General features: G+C 41.4%; 1 protein-coding gene across 7 annotated transcripts in view; it reads right to left on the bottom strand.

The window, feature by feature from the left end:
• The window catches only part of LOC139368003 (pleckstrin homology domain-containing family A member 1-like), a 40248-nt gene extending 21783 nt beyond the window's left edge, over positions 1-18465 (bottom strand). For 6 of the 7 annotated variants that reach the window (XM_071106477.1, XM_071106476.1, XM_071106482.1 and 3 more), the window contains exons 1-2: positions 18310-18436; positions 851-1024 (exon numbers count right to left, since the gene is read on the bottom strand). In XM_071106477.1, the coding sequence (XP_070962578.1) occupies positions 851-991 (141 nt within the window). In that variant the 5' untranslated portion in view covers positions 992-1024; positions 18310-18436. Of the gene's footprint in view, positions 1-850; positions 1025-18309 lie in introns of all 7 variants that reach the window. The other variant, XM_071106478.1, reaches the window with a different exon arrangement.
• Positions 18466-22192: the final 3727 nt, after the last annotated feature.

The following is a 22192-nucleotide window of genomic DNA, read 5'->3' as shown; positions in this document are numbered from 1 at the left end:
TGAAGGAGTTCCACATGTGCTGAGCACTTGTTGGCTGCTTTTCCTTCACACTTATCCTTTGCAGCAGAGGTAACTCTGGGTCTTCCTTCCCTGTGGTGGTCCTCATGAGAGCCAGTTTCATCATAGTACTTGATGGTTTTTGTGACTGCACTTGAAGAAACGTTCAACATTTTTGAAATTTTCCGGATTGACTGACTTTTATGTCTTAAAATCAAATCAAATCAAATTTTATTTGTCACATACACATGGTTAGCAGATGTTAATGCGAGTGTAGCGAAATGCTTGTGCTTCTAGTTCCGACAATGCAGTAAAGTATTGATATCTTAAAGTAATTGCTTATTTGAGCTGTTCTTGCCACAATATAGACTTGGTCTTCTACCAAATAGTGCTATCTTCTGCATACCACCCCTACCTTGTCACAACACAACTGATTGGCTTAAATGCAATAAGAAGGAAATAAATTCCTCAAATTAACTTTTAACAAGGCACAACTGTTAATTGAAATGGATTCCAGGTGATGACCTCATAAAGCTGGATGAGAGAATGCCAAGAGTGTACAAAGCTGTCATCAAGGCAGAGGGTGGCTACTTTGAAGAATCTCAAATATAACATATATTTTGTTTTGTTTAACACTATTTTGGTAACTACATGATTCCAAGTGTTATTTAATAGTTTTGATGTCTTCACTATTATTCTACAATGTAGAAAATAGTACAAATAAAGGTGTGCCCAAACTTTTGACTGGTACTGTATGTAGTCAATAACTACACTATGTCTGTTCTGCATATTTGTGCGTGTGCTTCTGTCAGCTTCTGTGTGTGTGTGTGTGTTTACCACCCTGCTGTCCTACCTGTGGGTTGTCCATGTACCACACCAGGCTACCCTCCTTGGTGTCCAGGATGAAGTAGCGTCTGAGGAACTTGCCACTGTTCTCATTCTCCTCAATGTCCAGGAAGCCACAGATCCGGTTCTGCCGATCCACGTAAGGCATCTCCCCACCTCAGCCTGCTCATTCCACTGTATGCTGAGGAGATAAGGAGAGGAGGAGAGAGAGAGATAAATAGATGAGAGAAAGAGAAGTGGACGTGGAGAAAGAGAGAGAGATGAGACGATAAGTGTAAGAGGAGTGGGGGTGATAGAGAGAGAGGGGGGTGGGGGGTGGAAGAAAGATAGACGAGAGCCAGAGAGAGACAAGAGAGCGAGAGAGAGCGAGCAGGAGTGAGAGTCTGTCTCTCAGCTAAGCAGCCAAAGAAGAGATGAGTGAGTCACGTCTACAGTTTGTGTCAGCGGTACACGATTACTACGCCGTCCTACAACGCCATCCTACTACATCATCCTACTACATCATTCTACAACCACCTTCTACTACATCATCCTACATCATTCTACAACCACCTTCTACTACATCATCCTACATCATTCTACAACCGCCTTCTACAACACCATCCTACTACATCATCCTACTACATCATTCTACAACCGCCTTCTACAACACCATCCTACTACATCATTCTACTACATCATTCTACAACCGCCTTCTACAACCGCCTTCTACTACATCATCCTACTACATCATTCTACAACCGCCTTCTACAACACCATCCTACTACATCATCCTACTACATCATTCTACAACCGCCTTCTACAACACCATCCTACTACATCATTCTACTACATCATTCTACAACCGCCTTCTACAACCGCCTTCTACAACACCATCCTACTACATCATCCTACTACATCATCCTACTACATCATCCTACTACATCATTCTACAACCGCCTTCAACAACACCATCCTACTACATCATTCTACAACCGCCTTCTACAACCGCCTTCTACAACACCATCCTACTACATCATTCTACAACCGCCTTCTACAACACCATCCTACTACATCATCCTACTACATCATTCTACAACCGCCTTCTACAACACCATCCTACTACATCATCCTACTACATCATTCTACAACCGCCTTCTACAACACCATCCTACTACATCATCCTACTACATCATTCTACAACCGCCTTCAACAACACCATCCTACTACACCATTCTACAACCGCCTTCTACAACACCATCCTACAACACCATTCTACAACCGCCTTCTACAACACCATCCTACTACATCATTCTACAACCGCCTTCAACAACACCATCCTACTACACCATTCTACAACCGCCTTCTACAACACCATCCTACTACATCATTCTACAACCGCCTTCTACAACACCATCCTACTACATCATTCCTACTCTTTATGGGACATGCACAGTCAACATTCCCTCCCTCCTTCACTTCCATCAGACTCTACCTCCCTCCATCCCTCCACCCCACTGATGAGTTCAACACAGGCTAAGCCCAACTATCTTTATAATTTCCTTTCTGTAAAAAGTTGTTTCTGTCCATAAAGTATAGAGGAAGTGCAGGAAAAAACAGGTCATCTAAATGTTAATGTGGTAACATTCAGTGACCTTCTCCACTTTCCCCCTTAGGTTTGTCGAACGAACTACGGCCCAACTTCTCCCGGCACAGTCCTTGTCCTTGTCTCACTGTGTAAAGATTTAAGAAGTGCATCTGCCGATGATCTTGATGATATGTTGGCGATTAGATTCCCCAAAAATGGTTTGGTTTTAAAATGACACTCTGCATACCAGAGGCTGTCCAAACCAGGGTCGTGTTCATTAGGTACCAAATGGAAGAAAACAGACCAAACTGGGAGGGACTACCTGGAACTGTCCAATAAGACATGCTCATTTTAGTTGCAAAACGTTTTAACATTTTATGTGGCCAAGAACATGACCATGGTGCTGTAGTGAGGCCATTCAGGTGGGGAAGCCTATATGGCAGGGATCCCCAATTACATTCAGCCGTGGGCTGATTTTGCCTTGAGCGGATGGTTGAGGGATCGAAACATAGCTATAAATATTTGTACACTGAAAATTGACTGCAAGAATCCCAATTACAACGGAAACAAAAACAGAATCATTTCTAACCTTGATTAGTGATTACATTGGGATACGATCACATATGCCTCTCTATTTATGCGTGGGAATCCTTGGGAACAGAATTCCTTTCACTTCAGATCTCCTTTCACAGCTCATTTCCTGGTGATTTTACAGTGTTTTATGTACAACAACGAAAATGATTAAAACAATTTAAAAAATGCTATATGGTGTCCCTGTGGTGTTGTGTACCAATGTGGCCCTGTATAGCCAAACCATCCAAAGCCTTTAGACATCAAAGGGCCCAGGCCCCTGAGTCCCCAGCTCCTGTTTGTGGTGTTGAGAGGTTAATGGTACTCAAAGCTAGTCCCAGCCACCCACCCACCCACACTCACACAACGTTGGCACACAGACCAACGGTCCACATTTCCTGCCGCCTTGGTCCGTCCAGGGGGAGGAAGTGTGAGCATGGCTAAGGCATGGGCCTATATACAAACAAGCCGCTCCATGGGATCACTCCAAGGCCAGTTTCCCATGTCGCCCCCCCACATTGGAGGAGAGTTTGGTGTTCAGAGGTTCTGCTAGGTAATGACGTGACCTCTGGTCCAGGGGGCATAACTAACATGCAGCGTTAAAGTTGAGGTTCAGGCTGATGGACAGGAACAGTATAGTGCTGGTAAGTTAACACACTGGGATTAACAAATTAATCCTGGTCAGGCACCCTGAAGATGCCACACACACACACACACACACACACACGCACGCACGCACACGCACGCACGCACACGCACACACACCACCATCCTACTACAGCATCTTATTACATTATTCTACAACACCATTCACAAATCATTTCTTCAGCATTTTGAAGGTTCCCAAGAACAGTGGCCTCCATCATTCTTAAATGGAAGAAGCTTGGAAACACCAAGACTCTACCTAGAGCTGGCCGCATGGCCAAACTGAGCAATCGGGGGAGAAGGGCCTTGGTCAGGGAGGTGACCAAGAACCAGATGGTAACTCTGACAGAGCTCCAGAGTTCCTCTGTGGAGATGGGAGAAACTTCCAGGACAACCATCTCCGCAGCACTCCACCAATCAGACCTTTATGGTAGAGTGGCCTGACAGAAGCCACTCCTCAGTCTCTCAGACCATGAGAAACAAGATTCTCTGGTCTGATGAAACCAAGATTGAACTCATTGGCTTGAATGCCAAGTGTCATGCCTGGAGGAAACCTGGCACCATCACTACAGTGAAGCATGGTGGTGGCAGCATCATGCTGTGGGGATGTTTTTCAGAGGCAGGGACTGGGAGACTAGTCAGGATCGAGGGAAAGATGAATGGAGCAAAGTACATAGCAAAGGTCCTGCTCCAGAGCGCTCAGGACCGCCGACTGAGGCGAAAGTTCACCTTCCTACAGGAGAAACGACCCTAAGCACACAGCCAAGAAAACACAGGAGTGGCCTATCTAAATGTCCTTGAGTGGCCCAGCCAGAGCCAGGACTTGAACCCAATCGAACATCTCTGGAGAGACCTATAAATAGAGGTGCAGCTTCGCTCCCCATCCAACCTGACAGAGCTTGAGAGAAGAATGGGAGAGCAAATACAGGTGTGGCAAGCTTGTAGAGTCATACCCAAGAAGACTCAAGGCTGTAATTGTTGCCAAAGGTGCTTCAACAAAGAACTAAGTAAAGGGTCTGAATACTTATGTAAATGTGATATTTAAAAAAAACTGTTTTTGTTTGTCATTATGGGCTATTGTGTGTAGATTGATGAGGGGAAAAAACTATTTGATCCATTTTAGAATAAGGCTGTAACGTAACAAAATGTGGAAAAAGTCAAGGGGTCTGTATACTTTCCGAATGCACTGTAAGTAAAAAAAAAATTGTGTTATCTGTACTTTACTTTTGATATTTTTGACAACTTTTACTTCACTACATTCCAAAAGAAAATAAATGTACTTTTTACTCCACACATTTTCCCTGACACCCAAAAGTACATTTTGAATGCTTAGCAGGACACGAAAATGGTCAAATTAACACACTTATCAAGAGAACAACTCTGGTCATCCCTACTGCCTCTGATCTGGCGGACTCACTAAACACAACTTATTTGTTTGTAAAGGATGTCTAAGTGTTGGAGTGTGCACCTGGCTATCCGTAAATAACAAAACAGGAAAATAGTGCTGTCTGGTTTGCTTAAAGGAATTTGAAATGATTTATACTTTTACTTTCAGTTTTGATACTTAAGTATATTTTATCAATTACATTTACTGTTGATACCTAAGTATATTTCAAACCAAATACTCTTAGACTTTTACTCAAGTAGTATTTTACTGGGTAACTGTAACGGTCGTCGGTGGAAGAAGGTGAGGACCAATGCGCAACGTGGTAAGTGTCCATCTTTTTAATAAAGTAAAAGAACACTGAACAAAAACAACAAAGTGAACGAACGCAACCGAAACAGTTCTGTCTGGTGAATACAGAAACACTCAACAGAAAGCAATCACCCATAACTCAAAGGTGAAACCAGGCTACCTAAGTATGGTTCTCAATCAGGGACAACGATTGACAGCTGCCTCTGATTGAGAACCATACCAGGCCAAACACAGAAATCCCAAATTATAGAAAAAAGAACATAGACAAACCACCCAACTCACGCCCTGACCATACTAAAACAAAGACAAAACAAAGGAACTAAGGTCAGAACGTGACAGTAACATTCACTTTAACTTGAGTAATTTTCAAAGTTATCTTTAATTTTACACAAGTATGACAATTGGGTACTTTTTCCACCACTGGGTGAAGTTAATGAAGAAAAAGAGGAAGAAAGAGTCTGCAGTGAGGTTACAAACAATGCAGCTCAGTGTGTGTGTGTGTGTGTGTGTGTGTGTGTGTGTGTGTGTGTGTGTGTGTGTGTGTGTGTGTGTGTGTGAGATGAGGAAGCAGAGGCACGTGTAGTAAGAGGTAAGAGAAAGAGAAGGGCAATTCCACTTTAAAATGCCTTCCAAACAAAAGCTATTGATTTCAAAGTTTAACAACCATACAACTGTATGCACAATGACTATTTTGAACAATGTGCACAGAACATTTCATAAAAACACATTGACTGGAAGAACTGTGCAGATAAAAAGTTTGGTAAGAGAACTATGGTAAAATCTCCCTCAGTTTCTTATGCGACCACATTTTCCAAAAACTTAAATATCAAATCAAATTGTATTTGTCACATACACATGGTTAGCAGATATTAATGTGAGTGTAGCTAAATCCTTGTGCTTCTAGTTCCGACAGCACAGTAATATCTAACAAGTAATCTAACAAATTCACAACAACTACCTTATACAACTACCTTAAAGGGATGAAATGAGAATATGTACATATAAATATATGAATGAGCGATGGTCGTACGGCATAGGCAAGATGCAATAGATGGTATGAAAGACAGTATACACACATATGAGATGAGTAATGTAGGATATGTAAACATTATTAAAGTGGCATTATTTAAAGTGATTATCGATACCTTTATTAAATCAATTTATTAAAGAGGCCAGTGATTTGGGTCTCAATGTTGGCAGCAGCCTCTCTATGTTAGTGGTGGCTGTTTTAACAGTCTGATGGTCTTTAGATAGAAGCTGTTTTTCAGTCTCTTGGTCCCAGCTTTGATGCACCTATACTGACCTTGCCTTCTGGATGATAGCGAGGTGAACAGGCAGTGGCTCAGGTGGTTGTTGTCCTTGATGATATTTTTGGCCTTCCTGTGACATCGGGTGCAGTAGGTGTCCTGGAGGGCAGGTAGTTTGCCCCCGGTGATGCATTGTGCAGACCGCACTACCCTCTGGAGAGCCTTGCGGTTGTGGGCGGTGCAGTTGCCGTACCAGGCGGCGATACAGCCCAACAGGATGCTCTCGATGGTGCATCTGTAAAAGTTTGTGAGGGTTTTAGGTGACAAGACAAATTTCTTCAGCCTCCTGAGGTTGAAGAGGTGAAGTTGAGCCTTCTTCACCAAGCTGTCTGTGTGGTTAGACCATTTCAGTTTGTCCTTGATGTGTACACCTAGGAACTTAAAACTTTCTTCTCCACTGCTGTCTCATTGATGTGGATGGGGGGTGCTCCCTCTGCTGTTTCCTGAAGTCCACGGTCATCTCCTTTATTTTGTTGATGTTGAGTGAGAGGTTGTTTTCCTGATACCACTCTCCGAGTGCCCTCACCTCCTCCCTGTAGGCTGTTTCGTTGTTGTTGGTAATCAAGCCCACTACTGTTGTGTCGTCTGCAAACATGATGATTGAGTTGGAGGCATGCATGACCACGCAGTTGTGGATGAACAGGGAGTACAGGAGGGGGCTGTGCATGCACCCTTGTGGGGCCCCAGTGTTGAGGATCAGCGAAGTGGAGATGTTGTTTCCTACCTTCACCACCTGGGGACGGCCCGTCAGAAAGTCCAGGACCCAACTGCACAGGGCGGGGTTGAGAACCAGGATCTCAAGCTTAATGATGAGCTTGGAGGGCTCTATGGTGTTGAATGCTGAGCTGTAGTCAATGAACAGCATACTTACATAGGTATTCCTTTTGTCCAGATGGGATAGGGCAGTGAGCAGTGTGATGGCGATTGCATCGTCTGTGGACCTGTTGGGGCGGTATGCAAACTGAAGTGGGTCTAGGGTGGCAGGTAAGGTGGAGGTGATATGATCCTTGACTCGTCTCTCAAAGCACTTCATGATGACAGAAGTTCAGTTATCGTTGTGTAGAGGAACAATGGTGGCCATCTTGAAGCATGTGGTGTGTCCGTAAACACACCAGCCAGCTGGTCTGCGCATGCTCTGAGAACGCGGCAAGGGATGCCGTCTGGGCCAGCAGCCTTGCGAGGGTTAACGCGTTTAAATGTCTTGCTCACGTCAGCCACAGAGAAGGAGAGGGGGGCCCGCAGTCCTTGATAGCGGGTCGTGTCGGATGCACTGTATTATCCTCAAAGCGGGCAAAGAAGGTGTTTAGCTTGTCTAGAAGCAAGACGTTGGTGTCTTTGACGTGGCTGGTTTTCTTTTTGTAGTCGGTAATTGCCTGTAGACCCTGCCACATAGGTCTCATGTCTGGGCCATTGAATTGCGTCTCCATTTTGTCCCTATACTGACATTTTGCGTGTTTGATTGCCTTGCGGAGGGAATAGCTACACTGTTTATATTCTGCCATATTCCCGAACTCTTTCCATGGTTGAATGCGGTGGTTTGCGCTTTCAATTTTCCGCGAATGCCGCCGTCTTTCCACAATTTCTGGTTGGGGTAGGTTTTAATAGTCACAGTGGGTACAACATCTCAAATGCACTTCCTAATAAACTCACTCACAGAGTCAGTGTATAAATCAATGTTATTGTCTGAGGCTTCCTGGCACATTTTCCATTCCACGTGATCAAAACAATCTTGAAGCGTGGATTCCAATTGGCCAGACCAGCGTTGAATGGTTCTAGTCACGGGTACATCCTGTTTGAGTTTCTGCCTACAGGACAGTATGAGCAAGATGGAGTCATGGTCGGATTTGCCGAAGGGAGGGCGGGGGAGGTCCTTGTATGCATTGCGGAAGTTAGAGTAGAAGTAGTCCATTGTTAAGCTCGAGCGGGTACAACAGTCAATGTGCTGGTAGAATTAGGTAGCCTTGTTCTCAAAATAGCTTTGTTAAAATCCCCAGCTACAACAAATGCACCCTTAGGATATATGGTTTCCAGTTTACATAGAGTCCAGGGAAGTTCCTTCAGGGCTGTCGAGGTATCTGCTTGGGGGGGGGGGGGGGGGGGGGTATACATGGCTGTGAGTATAATTGAAGGGAATTCTCTTGGGAGATAATGTGGACGGCATGTATTTGTAAGGAATTCTAGGTCAGGTGAACAAAAGGACTTGAGTTCCTGTGTGTTGTTATTGTTACACCATGAGTCGTTAATCATGAGGCACACACCCCTCGTTTCTGTCGGCGCGACGCATGAAGAGCCCCGGTGACTGTGCTCTGACAACATATCCCGGGTGAGCCATGTTTCCGTGAAATAGAGAATGTTACAATCTCTGATGTCTCTCTGGAAGGCAACTCGTGCCCTTATTTCGTCCACCTTGTTGTCTTGAGAATGGACATTGGCGACTAATATGCTCGGAAGCGGTGGGTGGTGTGCTCGCCTTCTCAGTCTGACCGGGAGGCCGCTCGATCTGCTTCTCCTGCGGTGACAACGTTGTTTTTGGTCGGCCTCTGAGATTAGATCCAATGTCCAGGGTGGAGGTCCGAACAAAGGATCCGCTTCGGGAAAGTCGTATTCCTGGTCGTAATGTTGGTAAATTGACGTTGCTCTATATCCAATAGTTCTTCCCGGCTGTATGTAATAACACTTAAGATTTTCTGGGCTAACAATGTAAGAAATAGTACATAAACAAACAAAATTACTGCATAGTTTCCTCAGGACTTGAAGCGAGGTGACCATTTCTGTCGGCACCATCTGGCCATATCTGCTCCGAATTAAGATTCAAAGATTTCTGTAGAAGGAATGGGGTGTCAGCTATGACATGACACCTTGAGCTTAAAAAAATATATTTTGATTATTGAACTACAGTAAGTGGAATGGATTTACACCCAGTAACTGAATTACCGAAAAGGAATTACATCATAGGTCGCTGATCTGTATAATTGTGGATATGAATGTCATTCTCTTCATGGTGATGTATCTGAATAGGTCCACAAAGGTAAAAATATGCAATATCCTCCTTTGCATATTTGTGTATTATTCTAATGAGCTCCGCCCCTAAACAAGACCGAATTTGGAAATCTGAATCAGTCCTAGACGTCTATGTTTCACAAGTTTGGACAGTACAGTAGAGTAGAGTATAGTAAAGTATTGTTCAGTACAAAACAAGTACAGTACAATACAGTACATTATCTGTACTCTACTCTAGTGTGCTGTGCTGTACTTTAATGTCTAAACTGGTGAAACATAGACATCTATGATTGGTTCAGATTTGGTTCCGGTCACCAATCATGGAAGTCTACATTCGCACCAAATCAAGGCCGGAAAGGACCAAAAATCAACATGGGTGAACATGGAAATCTAGGCCGATCCGACCCCAAAAAACATCTGACGACGTTGAAATCAAAGCCAAGGCGAACTGACCAAATGTAAACTACTTTTCAACGTCCATGGACGTCCGGTGTTGGTCGGTGCTCAGTGGGCGCAAATGCAGTAAATGGAAAGAGAGGAGGCTCATGGGTCGGTGTCAATACGAGTCTGGAGAGGTAACATTAAATGGAGAGAGAGAGAGAGAGGCAGAGTGAGAGGAAGGGGTTGTTCATACGGTTTTCCCAGTTTTGCTTTGACCGACAGATGACCGATAGAGAAAGAAAACAGTTATGAGCTGAACATAACAGTATGCCAGTGGAAGAGAGGACAGCAGGTACCCAATTTTTCTGAAATTCTGTTACCAATTACGAGTTTTAATCACTTAAAGCTGCAATATGTGACTTTTTGGGCGACCCAACCAAATGTACATTGAAATGCGAGTTATAGATCCGGCATTTCATTGAAAGCAAGTCTAAGAAGTGGTAGGTCTCTTCTATGTGCTCTATTTCTATGCTTCCCATGCTTAAGTTTCGTTTTTGCGTCTCTTACTTTTGGTTTTGTACACCAGCATCAAGCAGCTGAAAATGCAATATTTTTGGTTATGGAAAATATATTTCACAGCGGTTTAGATGGTACAATGATTCTCTACACTATAGCTGCTTGTTTAGGCACAAACTGAAATTAGGCAAACTATTAGAATTAGCGCTTTCTGCATAGTGGATCTTTACTAATTAATAAAATAAAATGTAAAAACACTAACTAATTGGTAGGTCTACATTTACTTGTTACTGGACTTTCATTATCCTCTCTCCTCAGCTTAAAGATATGAGGAAGTTTCTAATGGAATTGCAAGGTATAAGGCAATGCTTATATTGTATATTATACATGTCAGTACATACATAGAACAAGTAGATCACATGGGGGAGAGGCGTTGTGCCGTGAGGTGATGCTTATTTGTTTTTTGCAACCAGGTTTGCTGTTCACTTGTGCAATATGAGATGAAAGGGAGATCCATGGCTCTTTATGATATTGTACGATACCTTGAATTTGTTCTAGACCCGGGGACCGTGAAAAAGACCCCTGGTGGCATGTCTGGTGGGGTAAGTGTGTGTGTCAGTGATGTGTGTAAGTTGACTATGCAAACTATTTGGAATTTCCAACACTTTCATGTTTCTAATACAAACAAGAAGTGATGCAGTCAGTCTTCCCTCAACTCTTAGCCAAGAGAGACTGGCATGCATACTATTGATTTTCACCCTCTGAATACAATGAAGAGTAAGACGTGCCTCTTTGATCTGGGCCTACTGCATCTTTAAGGATCCGCCGCTTTTTTTAAATGTTTGCCTAAAATGACATACCCAAATCTAACTGCCTGTCGCTCAGGCCCTGAAGCAAGGATATGCATATTCTTGGTACGATTTGAAAGGAAACACTTTGAAGTTTGTGTAAATGTGAAAGGAATGTAGTAGAATGTAACACAATAGATCTGGTAAAAGATAATACAAAGAAGACATTTTTTCCATTATCATGTGAATGCTATAGGCCCATAAGCGAATCCGAAGGTTCTAGTCAAAGTAGCGAGCCTTGCGTCACCACTCGGAATACTATAAGTTACATGTGTCCAACATAACCCTAATATTAACAGGCTGAGAGACAACGAGCTAATATCTTGCGATCAATGTCCCAGCATTAAATGATTGCGTTAACCTCAGCTCAGAGCTGCACAGTTAGAGGCCGAGCATATATGCTATGTGTAGTCTTTTACCATTACATCATACATAAAATAATAATTCAAGGAATATTACTCAGAAATATGAGGACAACCATTCGTATCCATTTAAAAGTAATCACATTTATTACAGTTATGCAATAAGAATACAATGGCATAACAGAAGTCTTCAATGTCAAAAGAATACACAATATTCTAAATATTCTTTAGTCATTTAGCAGACACTGGAGATTGGTTTAGAATGACTCCAAGAACAAAGTTTCCACCAATCTTTTATTTTCCCCAGAGCGCCAAATCTCAGTATCTCCCATTGTCTAATTAACATCACTATGCTAGGCCAAAACAAAACAGAACTCTTATCTGAATGATAGGGGCGCACATCTCTGTCACTCCCCCATTGAACTGACTGCCATTCAGTGGTGTGAAGTACTTAAGTAAAACATACTTTAAAGTACTACTTTCGACATTTTTTTTGTGGTATCTACTAGAGGTCGACCGATTATGATTTTTCAACACCAATACCGATTATTGGGGGACCAAAAAAAAAGCCGAAGCCGATTAATCGGCCGATTTTTCATACAGTTTTTTTTGTTGTAATAATGACAATTACAACAATACTGAATTAACACTTATTTTAACTTAATATAAAACATCAATAAAATCAATTTAGCCTCAAATAAATAATGAAAAATGTTCAATTTCACCTGGTTAATATTGCCTGCTAAACTGGATTAGTATTTATAACTAGTGATTATGATTGATTGTTTTTTATAAGATAAGTTTAATGTTAGCTAGCAATTTACCTTGGCTTCTACTGCATTCGTGTAACAGGCAGGCTACTCGTGGAGTGCAATGGTTAGAGCGTTGGACTAGTTAACTGTGAAGGTTGCAAGATTGAAACCCCTGAGCTGACAAGGTGAAAATCTGTCGTTCTGCCCCTGAACAAGGCAGTTAACCCACAGTTCCTAGGCAGTCATTGAAAATAAGAAAGTGTTCTTAACTGACTTGCCTAGTTAAATAAAAAGTATTAAAAAATATATTTTTTATTTTTTAAATTTAATCGATTAATCGGTCGACCTCTAGTATCTACTATACTTCACTATTTATATTTTTGACAACTTTTACTTTTACATTCCTAAAGAAAATATGTCCGTTTTTACTTCCATACATTTTCCCTGACACCTAAAAGTACTTGTTACATTTCGAATGCTAGGATAGAATTATGGCCCAATTCACACACCTATTAAAAGAACGTGTTGTCATCCCTACTGAATCTGATCTGTTGGACTCACTAAACTCAAATATTGCTTTTGTAAATTACGTCTGCGTGTTGGAGTGTGCCCCCGTCTGTCCGTTAATGAAAATAAATAACACAATACTGCCATCTGGTTTGCTTAATATAAGGAATTTGATTACCATTTACTTTCCCTCAAGTATGACACTTGATTACTTTTTTTCTGCCAATATACTTATGTACATTTAAAACCAGATACTTTTAGACTTTTACTCAAGTAGTATTTCACTGGGTGACTTTCATTTTCTATTAAGATATCTTAACTTTTAGTCAAGTATGACAATTGAGTACTGTTTCCACCACTGCCACTGTCCGATGGGCAGAATAACACAGTAACTCTGCAAAAATAAATCCATAGCACTTTATGAACTCTTTATGACTCTTGAAACAATCCAAACAAGACAATTTAATTCACAAAGTAACATTAATTTAGTCGATTCAAGTTTTCATCGGTCTTAACACACCCGAAGGTGTCCGTGCTCCCAGGGATCTATGGGAACCTCCCGCCTCGGAGAAAGCCATGGATAAGGTTGTGTTAAACTTTTATGATATCCATCATATGGTCTGCCATCCAGACAATGCCATAAATCGGGATTGAGCCCTCACGCTGGGCCTCGGCACCTGCAAGTTGCTAGACTCATCTTAATCAATGACCATCTTTGTTCACATTTGTTCTCTTTCCATTTTTCCACAACACCCTTTTCAATCTGTTCAACCAGAAATCAAAGCCATTAATTATGCCTCATTTTTAAGATGTATAATGGTTGAAGAATGTATCTATGCCTTAATTTCCTCAAAATAAATTCTTAGCTTTCATTTGACACCCAATTAGATATGCTCCTATGAACTTCCCATGTTGGTGCTCATGGCTCCTTCACATGGAACTGCCCAGAGCTCAGTCGTTCTCATTCTCCAGACATTTCTGCGGGGTTAGTGTGTCAAGAAGACAGGTTTGAGGCTTTTGGACAGATACGTGAAACCATTCCATGTGTCCATTCAGTCGTGACATGGTGCTCCTTGACTGGGTCTCTGGATATGGGGATGAATGCTAACAGCACAGATCCATTACAGCTCGGGTGTTAATGGACCATTCACTGGATTCCCTTGGCAATACACTCAGAGGGCTAGCTCACTTCTTCCCTCTCTCCATCTGCTTCCCTCCTCCCTCTGACTTTATCCCTACTTACACCTCTGTCTGTCTGCCTGTGTCTGTGTCTGTGTGTGTGTGTGTGTGTGTGTGTGTGTGTGTGTGTGTGTGTGTGTGTGTGTGTGTGTGTGTGTGTGTGTGTGTGTGTGTGTGTGTGTGTGTGTGTGTGTGTACAGCTGTGACTCAGTCCTAGCCTTCCAAATCTCATGGTTGCCTGAACACATGCCCTCTAGGGGATTGGGCTTTTGGTATTATTTTTAGGACCAGAAAACAGAGAGTGAGCGAAAAAGAAAATAGAGAACCTGAATATGTGGCTGAGGTGACCTTCCACATTTTCATAGTCGACCATACACACACACGCACGCACCCACAGCACACGTACAAGGCACACACACACACTGAACTTTTACTCATGTCCTTGTTTCCAACCGCTCTGTAACCAATACCTATCAACACACACACTCCTACATTGTCACATGCTTACTTTGGCTTGTCACTGATAGGGACAGTATAAGGGAAAATGAATTACAGTGCAATAAAAGGTGTGGTTTATGAATTACAGTATATACTATAAGCTCAGGGCCAATCAATGCAACACTGAAGGGAGTGAAGAGGGTATTTCGGCCAAATTCCATTTCCTCTTACTTCATACCTGCACTAGTATGTTGCTCATTTCTTTGGCCAAAAAACACACCCGTGACTCTTTGAATAACTGAAAACCCCAAACCATAACAGTGGTGCGTCTACTATGTTATAGCATTGTGCATGTTTGGGGTCTAGAAGAAGAAACCTCTGCTCTGAATAGTGCCTCAAGATTTGTATTTCCAGATCAACTGGAAGCGTCTTTAAAATACAACAAACAATTGAACAATTCGGAATCGAATAAATGCTAATTCACCCAAAATCTCAGATGACAAAATGCTGAATTGAGACAAACAACAGAATGCTCAAGTCTTGTCTTTTGAGCTGAACACATTGGTTCGTTCCTTGTGAGTGAGGTTGCCCCAAATACCGTTACAGAGTAGAAAGAGGAAAAAGGATATCTGCTCTAATACTGTTCAATTCTACACTGGTAGTTAATTACATACAGACGGCACGCTATGCAGCTGAATTCTGCTGAGGCTAACCTAATCCTCACACCTCTGGCCGAGGAGGAGGCTTATAATGTTGAAGAGATTACATTGCTGTTTAGGCCTAGCTAGTTGTGCACTGCTGGTACAAAGACAAGCAGTGGCATCTGTGGACCAGAAAATAATAATACTACAGTATACTACATTCACCCCCTCAAAAACACTCGTGAATATTACAATATACTACAGTCATGTCCGCAAAAACCCTATATTGAATACTAGTGTACTACAGTCATGTCCGCAAAACACTACAGTGAATACTGCAGTAAAGACCGCAAAAACACTACAGTGAATACTGCAGTAAAGACCGCAAAAACACTACAGTGAATACTGCAGTAAAGACCACAAAAACACTACAGTGAATACTGCAGTAAAGACCGCAAAAACACTACAGTGAATACTGCAGTAAAGACCGCAAAAACACTACAGTGAATACTGCAGTAAAGACCACAAAAACACTACAGTGAATACTGCAGTAAAGACCGCAAAAACACTACAGTGAATACTGCAGTAAAGACTGCAAAAACACTACAGTGAATACTGCAGTAGACCACAAAAATACTACAGTGAATACTGCAGTAAAGACCACAAAAACACTACAGTGAATACTGCAGTAAAGACCGCAAAAACACTACAGTGAATACTGCAGTAAAGACCACAAAAACACTACAGTGAATACTGCAGTAAAGACCACAAAAACACTACAGTGAATACTGCAGTAAAGACCGCAAAAACACTACAGTGAATACTGCAGTAAATATCGCAAAAACACTACAGTGAATACTGCAGTAAAGACTGCAAAAACACTACAGTGAATACTGCAGTAAAGACCACAAAAACACTACAGTGAATACTGCAGTAAAGACCACAAAAACACTACAGTGAATACTGCAGTAAAGACCGCAAAAACACTACAGTGAATACTGCAGTAAAGACCACAAAAACACTACAGTGAATACTGCAGTAAAGACCACAAAAACACTACAGTGAATACTGCAGTAAAGACCGCAAAAACACTACAGTGAATACTATAGTATACTACAGTTAAAACACGAGTCTATGGACTGCAAAATGTGTGACCTAATTTAATGTGATCTAATCTAATGTGAGCTAAAAAAAAATATTTATCTGACAGCAATCCTGTCTCAAATGACATCTTATTTCCCATTATGCACTATAGGGTTTGGTCAAAAGTAGCACCCCCCGTATTGACATTATAAACATGGGGAGAGGGTGTGAGTGTTTGGAGTTTAGGCAAACCAACCACAAGCCCAAAACAAACATGGGTCTGACCCTGAACGGTATGACAACAAGACAGCAATAGGGAAATAGATGTCATACCTTTTAAAGACCATCTCATCATTCTGACAAATAGGAGACATTCAACGGTGAGTTGCTAGGCATGAAGAGGGAGAGTAAAAAAAACAAACACACATTTATACAATGTGTGTAATCAACCAATGAGAAGGCTTGTGTGTTAGCCATCCTCTATCACCTGAAACGGATTAACATTCTCTGCCATTGTATGGAGCCGGGTGCAATGAAAACCACGGAATTTGCATCCCTTTATGAAGGCCTACTGCCCCAAGAGCACCTAGAGGTAATTCAAACCTTCCAAAGCCAGCAGCAGCAGTAAGCCTTCCTATACAGTCAACTAAGCCAATGATTGTATTCGGTGACAGGAAAGGGAAATAACACATCCTTGAATGTGAACCAGTTGTATGAGTGGGTGGTTGGTGTCACCATAAACATTAAAGGCCAATCACCTAGAAAAACATCACAAGTACAGGTAACTGCCAAAATAAAGCAAACACTTGAGTAAATGAGGGATACCAAGTATATTTAAAGCAGGTTCTTCCACACAGTCGTTAACAAATTAACATCCCATAATGTTTAGGGTCATGTTCACTTGTTAATGAGACCTGTATAAAAAATAAAAAAAATAAAAAAAATGATCATGTATAAAATTTCCCAGTTGCCCATTATTCTGGCTACCATGGCTAGAAGAGGTCACAGTGACTTTGAAAGAGGCGTCTCAAAGGAGCATAGGGGGTTTTAAAGAGTGTGTGCACGTGTGTGTCTCAGTCACCAGATCTTAACCCAATTGAACACTTATGGGAGATTTTGGAGTGGCGCCTGAGACAGCATTTTCCACCACCATCAACAAAGCACTCCAATTATGGAATTTCTCGAGGAAGAAGGGTGTCACATCCCTCCAATAGAGTTCCAGACACTTGTAGAATCTATGCCAAGGCGCAATGAAGCTGTTCTGGCGTCTCGTGGAGGCCCAACGTCCTATTAAGACGCTTTATGTTGGTGTTTCCTTTATTTTGGCAGCTACCTGTATGTTTCACATAATAATATTAGCTACAATAGGCCTAACCATGCTATTACACAAGTGAAACATCTGGAGCTCATAATATTTAATCAAACTCTTGTTATGAGAAACAAATCTACCAATTGACATTTAAAAGGGGGAGAATCTGGCATATTGATACAGATTGAGGTATGGCTGGCTGGTATTGATATCAGATAAGCTAACACAGATCATACCGTAAGTATAGTAGCCTCAATAGCCTAGGCTACAGCGCATGAACGTGTTGTTTGTGAATGTGTAGGATGTATAGTCAGTCTACTGTTATATAGCAGTTCGTAACAATAACAGACGGAGGATAGTTCAGCATTTCACACAACCATAACACTTTCCTGATATGACGAGCAACACATCGATTTATATCATTCATTAAACAAGAGTGTAACATGATGATTTATGAAGTAACTTCAATTCTAAAGATATATTCTGCTGATACGTGTCTTGATACTGTGTATGATCGACTGAAGTCCGCTACTGGAAAAGTGGCTAAGAATATTTACATTCAGGCTGCGTTCATAGTGCCTCGCGCGCGCTACATGCGCATACCAATCTACATTGTATCCCAACATCGAATGCTCCCACAATAAAGAACATTTGTGAATACTTACATATTTATGTTCTTTCGGAAATCCTATAGGCCGCTTGAGAGATCTTTTAGGATGAACCGAAAGAAGTTTCAGCCCATCTCTCCACGGATATTTCCTACATATCCCAATGCTTAGGTAGAGGGCAGGGGCGTGGAGCAGAGCGATTACATTTTTTTTGGGGTGCCGCAAAGAATTATGGTAGGAGTAGTATTAATATTTGTATGCAGCAGGGCAACCTCTATGAGGCCACATTATTCAATTGTATTCAACTGCCTTAGTTCAACTGTAAATCGCTTTGGATTTAAAAAAAAGTGTCTTTTGAATGGCATATACTGTATTTCAAACTTCTAATGGCACAGATTAATTCAAACCTATCATACTTTCGCATATTTGGTATATTCTATTCTATTATGTTGACTTCTATTCTATTCTACTCCATTTCTGATCCCTTACATTCTATTCTGTTGACTTCTATTCTACTCTATTTCTGATCCCTTCTATTCTATTCTGTTGACTTCTATTCTATTCCGTTCTGATCCCTTACATTCTATTCTGTTCACTTCTATTCTATTCTACTCTGTTGACTTCTACTCCATTCTGATCCCTTCTATTCTATTGATTTATTTTCTATTCTACTCTACTCCATTCTGATCCCTTCTATTCTATTGATTTATTTTCTATTCTACTCTACTCCATTCTGATCCCTTCTATTCTATTATGTTCCCTGAAAAGCCACTAAGGTCATTTGCCAGCAGAATTCAAACCTATTAAAGGCTCTTATATCCCCTCTAAATAAACTCTTTCACATAGCCTCCCAGTAAAAGAGGATGCCTGCAAGAGATCCAATCCTTTGATCCTTGGCCAGAGTACCCCAGTTATTTCCTGATCAACACTTTCCTGACAGATGAGGACATGCCCTTTGATGGAAATATGTGCCATATATCCCTCTCTATTGTCACTAATTGGGGTGGAACCTGGGACTGGATAAATGCAAAAAAAGAAAACAACATCTGGTTTACCATTTTACATTTCACAGGGGAACTTCCTAGCCCTCAACTGGTCCTTAATGTGCAGCGAGTTGCTCTTGGATGGAGAGCATTTCCGCGTTTAGACAGTGGAGTCTTTGTGAAGATGTGAGTTTAAGAGAGTTTAACGATGTGAGCAAAATGCACACTCATGCTAAAACGGGCAGACAGTGTGACCTACAACCCTCTCGTACCCACTCACACTCACCGTGGGAGCTGTGCACTGCATTTCCACTACAGTGCATTTCTAGTCTCTCTAACCTAAAAATGGGATCACAGGTTCAAAAGAAGAGATCTGGATATACTGTAGATGAAATGTGTTTTTTGAGCCATCGCTTAATCAGTCCATGACAGTCCCTCGTGATTTGAGAACAAGACTGCAGACACCCGTTTTTCTATGGCAATTAGCTCACCGAAGTGGTCAGTAAATTATGCACAGCATCCATTCCTGACATGATGGGTGTTGCACAGTAGTTGAGAGTGAAAAATAAAATACTACAGTTTTCAATAAAATACTATAGTGCGTACTATAGAATTCTATCAAATTCTGTAGTGAACCATAGTATACTGTAAAAAAAAACTATAGTATTCCTCAATCATGTGTGGTATTCACTATATAATTTTGTAGTACACTGTAGAATGCTATACTCCACACTGTAGTGTCCCTTAATCATGTGTAGTACTTACTACATAATTTTGTAGAATACTATAGTAAATACTACAGTATTATCCACAAAAAGACTGTAGTAAATACTACAGAAATGTCTGCAAAAACACTACAGTTTCCATCAAAACACTACAGTTTTTTTTACTATAGTAATGCTACAGTATTTAATTTGCATATACCCCACCCATTCCCCTCCCCCAATTCCTGCCACCCATGAATGAGAAACATACATGCCAAGTATAGACAACACTGATGTTTTATTTTTCTTCCTAAAGATCATTGAAAGGACCAGAAGTGCTAAACTCTGTTTAGACTCCAGACCTACCTACTGGTTATGGACAATTTGCTGTTTTTGTATTTGTCAGGTCGGTTTCCTCAAGGACAAAGACACCATTTCCATATCAAAAATAATAAAACAAAAACACTATAGTAAATACTACAGCATACTACAGTCATGTCTGCAAAAACACTACAGGGAACACTACAGTATATAGATATAGTAATACCACAGTATTTATACCATAGTAAACTATTGTATTTGTTCATGTGGAGTTGTTGGTTACCAGAGCCACAAAGTGGGTGAGGGAAATTTTGCACAGCCTTAGGCAGCATGGAGCAGCAGAGTAACCACTTCTGAATCTGCAATGGTCCGGTCTGAAACAACTACTCAGTGCTGGACCAGGGATGGGATGGTCCACGATAGGAGCTACTGGATTGATCTCTCAAACCATTTTAATTGGGTTGAGGTCAGGTGATTGTGGAGGCCAGGTCATCTGATGCAGCTCTCCATCACTCTCCTTCTTGGTCAAATAGCCCTTACACAGCCTGGAGGTGTGTTGAGTCATTGTCCAGTTGAAAAAAAAATGATAGTCCCACTAAGCGCAAACCAGATGGGATGGCGTATCACTGCAGAATGCTGTGGCAGCCATGCTGGTTAAGTGTGCCTTGAATTCTAAATAAATCACTGGCAGAGTCAATAGCAAAGCACCCCCACTGCCATGTTTTACGGTGGGAACCACACATGCAGAGATCATCCATTCACCTACTCTGCGTCTTATTAAGACACAGCGGTTAGAAGCAAAAATCTCAAATTTGGACTCATCAGACCAAAGGACAGATTTCCACTGGTCTAACGTCCATTGCTCATGTTTCTTGGCCCAAGCAAGTCTCTTCTTATTATTGGTGTCCTTTAGTAGTGGTTTCTTTGCAGCAATTCGACCATGAAGGCCTGATTCACGCAGTCTCCTCTGAACAGTTGATGTTGAGATGTGTCTGTTACTTGAACTCTGTGAAGCATTTATTTAGGCTGCAATTTCTGAGGTGCAGTTAACTCTAAAGAACTTATCCTCTGCAGCAGAGGTAACTCTGGGTCTTCCTTTCCTGTGGCGGTCCTCATGAGAGCCAGTTTCATCATAGCACTTGATGGTTTTTGCGTCTGCACTTGAAGAAACTTTCAAAGTTCTTGAAATTTTCCGGATTGACTGACCTTCATGTCTTAAAGTAATGATGGACTGTCATTTATTTTTGTTTATTTGAGCTGTTCTTGCTACAATATAGACTTGGTATTTTAGCAAATAGGGCTATCGTCTGTATTCCACCCCTACCTTGTCACAACCCAATGCATTAAGGAAAGAAATTCCACAAATTAACTTTTAACAAGGCACACCTGTTAATTGAAATGCATTCCAGGTGATTACCTCATGAAGTTGGTTGAGAGAATGCCAAGAGTGTGCAAAGCTGTCATCAAGGCAAAGGGTGGCTACTTTGAAGAATCTCAAATATAAAATATATTTTGATTTGTTTAACACTTTTTTGGTTACTACATGATTCCATGTGTTATTCTATAGTTGTGATGTCTTCACTAGTATTCTACAATGTAGAAAATAGTAAAAAATAAAGAAAAATCCTTGAATGAGTAGGTGTGTCTAAACTTTTGACTGGTACTGTAAATACAAACCATGTTTATCATTCACTAGAGTTCGCCAATAAACCTCTGCTTTCCTGGGCAACTCTACCTGTGTGTTTTCTCAGCTGTACATGACCCTACAGAACCTCCACTGGTCAGAATGTTGCCCACTGACAGTCAGCATTTTTCGGACACAGAGAGATTCATCACTCTGCTTCCTAGTTGAGTAGAGACCTGAACCACAAGGAGCAACAGTTATAAAGCCTCCAGACAACCTACTGGCCAACAACTTCCTTCAAAGAGCTC

This window comes from Oncorhynchus clarkii, chromosome 16 (assembly GCF_045791955.1).
Source record: "Oncorhynchus clarkii lewisi isolate Uvic-CL-2024 chromosome 16, UVic_Ocla_1.0, whole genome shotgun sequence".
In the NCBI taxonomy this organism is placed as follows: domain Eukaryota; kingdom Metazoa; phylum Chordata; class Actinopteri; order Salmoniformes; family Salmonidae; genus Oncorhynchus; species Oncorhynchus clarkii.
The sequence above is the reverse complement of the archived record's forward strand: the minus strand, read 5'-3'. Positions and strand labels throughout refer to the sequence as shown.